This window comes from Anopheles darlingi, chromosome 2, assembly GCF_943734745.1.
Source record: "Anopheles darlingi chromosome 2, idAnoDarlMG_H_01, whole genome shotgun sequence".
Taxonomy (NCBI): domain Eukaryota; kingdom Metazoa; phylum Arthropoda; class Insecta; order Diptera; family Culicidae; genus Anopheles; species Anopheles darlingi.
In genome coordinates, this window is record NC_064874.1 from 10,814,272 (window position 1) to 10,819,271 (window position 5,000).

At 41.1% G+C, this 5,000-nt stretch overlaps 3 protein-coding genes across 9 annotated transcripts in view; 1 reads left to right on the forward strand and 2 right to left on the reverse strand.

Annotated features, from left to right (window-relative positions):
• LOC125950336 (clathrin heavy chain) overlaps positions 1-1,138 on the forward strand; it is an 11,356-nt gene extending 10,218 nt beyond the window's left edge. For all 6 annotated transcript variants that reach the window (XM_049678228.1, XM_049678227.1, XM_049678230.1 and 3 more), the window contains exon 8: positions 1-1,138. This exon is cut by the window's left edge and continues 824 nt beyond it. The gene's annotated coding sequence lies outside the window, so the exon portion shown is untranslated.
• Positions 1,056-2,576, reverse strand: LOC125950369 (uncharacterized). Its single transcript, XM_049678306.1, has 6 exons — positions 2,464-2,576; positions 2,144-2,390; positions 1,911-2,043; positions 1,721-1,795; positions 1,509-1,648; positions 1,056-1,447 (listed from the first exon to the last, which is right to left on the reverse strand). Exons 1-6 carry the CDS (start codon positions 2,574-2,576, stop codon positions 1,124-1,126), a joined length of 1,032 nt encoding a protein of 343 aa, XP_049534263.1. The 3' UTR covers positions 1,056-1,123.
• Positions 2,577-3,096: 520 nt separating this feature from the next.
• LOC125950348 (protein ROP-like) overlaps positions 3,097-5,000 on the reverse strand; it is a 6,018-nt gene continuing 4,114 nt past the window's right edge. For both annotated transcript variants that reach the window (XM_049678268.1, XM_049678269.1), the window contains exon 8: positions 3,097-5,000. This exon is cut by the window's right edge and continues 857 nt beyond it. The gene's annotated coding sequence lies outside the window, so the exon portion shown is untranslated.

Below are 5,000 nucleotides of genomic sequence, written 5' to 3' on the forward strand. Positions count from 1 at the left end.
GAGATAATCATCATTTTCCTTTACCGATGTCGATGTACTTTTATGGTTTGATGAGAACACTTTGCTGCAAAATAAGCCTTTGACGAACGGAAAATGTTGCACACTCTTAAACACATGCGATACGCGGTGCAATTCCTTAAAGAAAGTAATCCAGCATTCCCTGTAGCAATTAATACGCTATGCTAGGCATCCTCTCCCCTATTGCGAGTCGCTGTTTCCCTTTTCTCGATACCGTGTACCGTGTTATGTTATTTAGTGTAGTGATTGTAGTGGAACAAAATTGAAACAAAACAAAAAAGTATTCTTCAAATATTGAATCCTTAAAGTGCAACGGCGTATCGATAGGCCCACGATAGGCAAGCCGGCTTTCCCCCTCCTTTATTCTTTTCTTTCTTGTGTCCTTCGGAAGAAATTACTTTCCGTTTTCAAGAATTAAGCTTGGTCCATAATATTGGCCTCAAAAAGGGAGGAAGATTTGCCCGAATATATTAGAGTGAAAGAAAACAGATCCCTAGATGGCGTCTGCCCATTCTTAGTTCATCTCAGTAGGATGTCCACCAACGAGGGTGGCTATTTAATTTATACACAAACTATTATTATTATTCTTTATTCATTTATACGACTATAATATAATAATTTCGAGGTTCGCACCTTCATATACTAAATGGTTTTTTTTTTGGTTACAACAAGAGTCAAGCAAACACAATCTATATAAATATATACCCGAGACATACATAGCAAAAGATAGGGTATTGATAGCAGCAAACATGTATGTTTCACTTATAAATAATAACGCAAAGAGTATCTGGGACGAGATACAGGCCCAATTCACACTAATCCGAACGCTCTTATGTACTGTACCCGCACCACACCGCAAACCTACACTCTCACCCGCAGGTCCTAATCGTGAGGTGAATGGCAAAAAAGGCCAAAAGCAGATAAATAAAATGGTTAATTAAAATGAATTGAAATCGTTTAAAGAGAAAGCCCAGAAGTTGAGCAACAGATGTAGTAAAGCAAAAAGCGAGATGAAAATCAATAAACTCAAAGTTGTCAAATAAAATCCCAACACGGATGGTTCAAGATGCCTCATTCTTCGTCGCCTACAGTGCTCTTACCCAGCTCACAGGGCGCCGCCACCACGGCGTCGTTCGGTGCCCTTCTCCGCACGCAAACTGTGGCCATCGTGCTCCTGTTTGGCAGCGGCCAGTTGGCGTACCTCGTGCAGGATCTCGATCTCCTCCTTGATGTGATCGAGCTGCGCTTCGACATCGCCTCGCGGTGCCTTTGGGAGTGAGCCACGCCGCTTGCGCAACAGGATGTACACGTGATTGATCGCATCCAGTAGACAGTTCACATTAGCCTCGTTTTCCACCATATAGCTCTTAACGACATTGACCGACTTTTCCCAGCGCAAGCCTTCCTCCTTCGCGACCGTGTACTGTGTCTGTGCGAGGGAAAGAAAGGCGTTGAAGATTGGGCAGCCGTTCAGGGCTCTCCTCACTCACCAGCAGTTCCGACAGATCATTGTTAAGCCCCGTGATGATGTGCAGTGCCGTTTTTGTGGCTTTAAACAAGTTCTGTCTTATCTCTTCAATTTCCAAAATTTTTTGCTGCTCCACGGCTGAAATTTCCACCTGGGCCAGAACTAGGAATTGAATAAGAAAAGGAGGGTCTCATGGAATGGCTAAGACATGCTGCATAAAATTAGAGTTCTTACGTAATGAGTCACACCGCTGGATAAGATCCTGCATCGTTTCGTAGGTCTTAGATTCGGCAATTGTTTGCTCCATCACTTGCTACAAAAGAGATAAGGCAAGGTAGTGGTTACTGGAGTGTCTCAAAGCTTCCCTCGGCAGCATCTGTCCAATATTGTTTTAAAGAAACTCAACCTCGTATCAAGCTCCCACCTACCTCATACGGTTCAAAAGCATTTATCGTTTTCTCGTATTTCAGCACAAAACCATCTAGCTTCTCTATATCTTCCTCGAGTTGTGCTATTTTCTTGCCGTACTGCTCGTGCTTCTCCTGCTCCCGTTGAACCTTTTTGGGAGCCAGTGCAGCGTAAAACGGAAAAAAGGGGAACATTTTAGCGACGACTTGCTAGAAATATAAATAAATTCTCATTCCAGTCATTTTATACCGTATCGAGCGCGTTATTTTCTTTCATTTCGCAATCTTTTAGAAAATCATTCAGCTCGACGAACTCGTCGCGCATCTGTTCCAGTAGTTGGTTCGTTTGCTGTAGTCGACGTCTGTTGATGGCGGCTTGGCGTTGCGATTGTTCACGCATCCGGTGCTGCTCCTTACTGATCTCCATGTACTCTCGATCATTGTGGATGCCCTTGAGCTCGAAACCATTGCGTGCCACATCCCAACCGGGGACATTGCTGCGTGAGTGATAAATTAAACGATGCTGACACAAGGACATCTCACCATAACGAGTAAGTAATCAGCACTTACGTATAAAATTTACTGTTGAATTTGGATTCGAAATAGTTTTCCACTGCCTTTTCTGGATTCAAATCGTACTTCCCAAATACCCCCAGCTTTGTAATAGGTTTGCGGCGAGGCATTTTTGCCACAATTGTTCAATCGTTCTTTTGATAATTTAAGAAACAAAAATCCCTGCTAGCTAGAGGTCTGCTGCGTCCTGGGGTGGTTCTGATAAACAAAAGTGGTTGAAGAAAATCGTTTCCATGGTACCGCATAAGTTACTTCGTTTGCCTAGCCGTAGAACAGAAAACCTGTGATACGCTTTTGTTAACAAACCAAACCGATGTACTAATTTACATCAACCGCCGCTTTGAAACAGTAAGCAACAAACCAAATAGTTAACCCACGTGTGCTCGTGATAGTTAATCACATTAAACCAAAAATGACCGGAAACTGATTTCATAGTTTAACTTGTGTCGATGCTAACCAGCGCACGCTATTATTGCAAAAAGAATGGACACGATATTCGCAATATGAACAAAAAAAAGCCACACAATTTAAATCAAACCGAGTCCGAATCGACATCCCAGATGATGATCCTAGACAGCGGAGGAAATACTATTAAAAAATAACCCGAAGAAAACAGACATTTTAATTACTGTTCTTTTTGAATAAGTGGTTTTATTGATATAATCGTCTATGCATTTGAAACTGGAGCAAACTCGTTCGGTCTACACAGGCATGTAGAAGCCGAAAACTGGATACCAAAACACATGAGATAAATTGGAACAAGCCGAACACGCTCTCAAACATGCTGCAAAGCCGTTTAACAAAACTAATAAGTTGCTTTTTTACCGCTCTCTACAAAGATCTTCTTCGAAAATGTGCCTCATTCTATTGCTCCTACGTTCGTTTGGCTAGTGCGTACTGCAAGTGTAGGGAGAAGATTGGAGAAGAAACTGTGACAACTTGGTTGGCTAAGTTTACGCTTCTTTGGTGGGGTTTTGTTGCTTAGCCGTACGTGCACGCACGGTCTGTCTGGAGCCTCACAGTGGATGTGCTTCACCCTACCAGGAAAGTTTCAAAAGGTAAAGAAGAAACAGATGTAACGGCCGTGGTTTTTCAAAACCATTTCTGTTCCAATCGCCTTCTTTTGATGATATATTATCTACGTGCACAGCTTGGCTGTTGGTGTGTATGCTCTGGTTTATCTTCTGATTTTCACCATTCATCTTGTTATCGAATGTACGTTACGATGCTAGTAATTGAACTCTCGACGAAAATGGTTGCCTTCGAATGAGGAGCCCTCGCGTGTTTCTGTTGCTATGGCGTTGATAAGCGGATAGTGTTGCTATTTGCTTCCTGAATGAGTTCTCCGTGTATTTTCGGAATGAATCTAATCCTGTCAATTGCCAGTGCAACTTGCCAAAAAGGATAAATACATCTTTTTTGTTTCTTTATCTCAACAATTTTTAGTTCTGATCAACTTTGTCTGTTATTATACAATGCTCTCGACACGTTACGCTTACGGGTACTTATTGTTTGTCTATCTGAAGAAGAATGAAACACAGCTAGAAGAAGATGGTATTAGGAGTAAATTTAAAATGTCCTTAATTTGTATTATTTATTCAAGTGGTTTGTTCGTTCAACATTCGCATACTTTGTTTTCGAATAGCCACAATAACGTTTTTATCGTAACTGTTAAGCAGCGATTGTTGTTACCTTCTTCGTTTTCATTCTGCCATCATCTCAGCAGCGCTGTGACATGGTTGTTGTTAGCTTAAGCTGGGCAAAGCGTTCTGCAGCAATCGACATTGTCGCGGTAGCGATTTCATCAGGGCTAGGTTTCGTTGGTTTGTCCAACTACTATCCCACGCCCTTCCATGAGGTGAGACGCTCCCATGATCGTTGCATCTTTGTTTATTTGATGACTCCACTACCAAATGCGATACACTAGCGTTTGTAGTGGCATTAGCATCCATTTTACTTTTTCTTCCTCATTAAAACTAATTCATAATTTAGAGGAAATTTCGTGTGTTTCTTCTCATCTCTCTGTTATTAACTCTATGATATATATTGTTATATATGCATTTCGTTAAGTTTATATTTATATTTATGTATATGCGGTTTGATTTGTTTCTTGTTCTGGGGAGCTTGTTTGTGTTTTTCTTTGATCGCTTGTGTTCGTTTTAGATGTGTAAATTTATTCTATAATGTGACTGCACTCATCAAATATTCATCTCATTTTTCTTTGCATCTCCTGCCCTGCCCAACTTCATGACCTTTGCGTGTTCAATCCACCATGAATAATACATTTCATTTTCCATTGCTTATGATGCTTATGTTTTTACATAATAATACTTGCAAGTAACCAAACTCAAACCCATAGTAAAAATGCTCGAACAGGAACTTCACATCCTGCACGGTTGATCAAACTAATTCAATGCCAGGTTATCCCTACTCTCACGCAAACTTTTCTGATAATCCTTTTCTACTGGCAATTAAATAGACACAGCTAGCATCCAACGATGTAATTCATCACCCACTGCAATCTTTGGCTTACG

Coding starts and splice junctions, on each gene's coding strand:
- LOC125950369 (XM_049678306.1), bottom strand. CDS start 2,576: ATGCCTCGCCGCAAACCTATTACAAAGCTGGGGGTATTTGGGAAGTAC. Junction 1,796..1,910: donor TTTTGAACCGTATGAGGTAG/GTGGGAGCTTGA, acceptor TTTTGTAGCAAG/TGATGGAGCAAACAATTGCC. Junction 1,649..1,720: donor CCAGCGGTGTGACTCATTAC/GTAAGAACTCTA, acceptor TTCAATTCCTAG/TTCTGGCCCAGGTGGAAATT.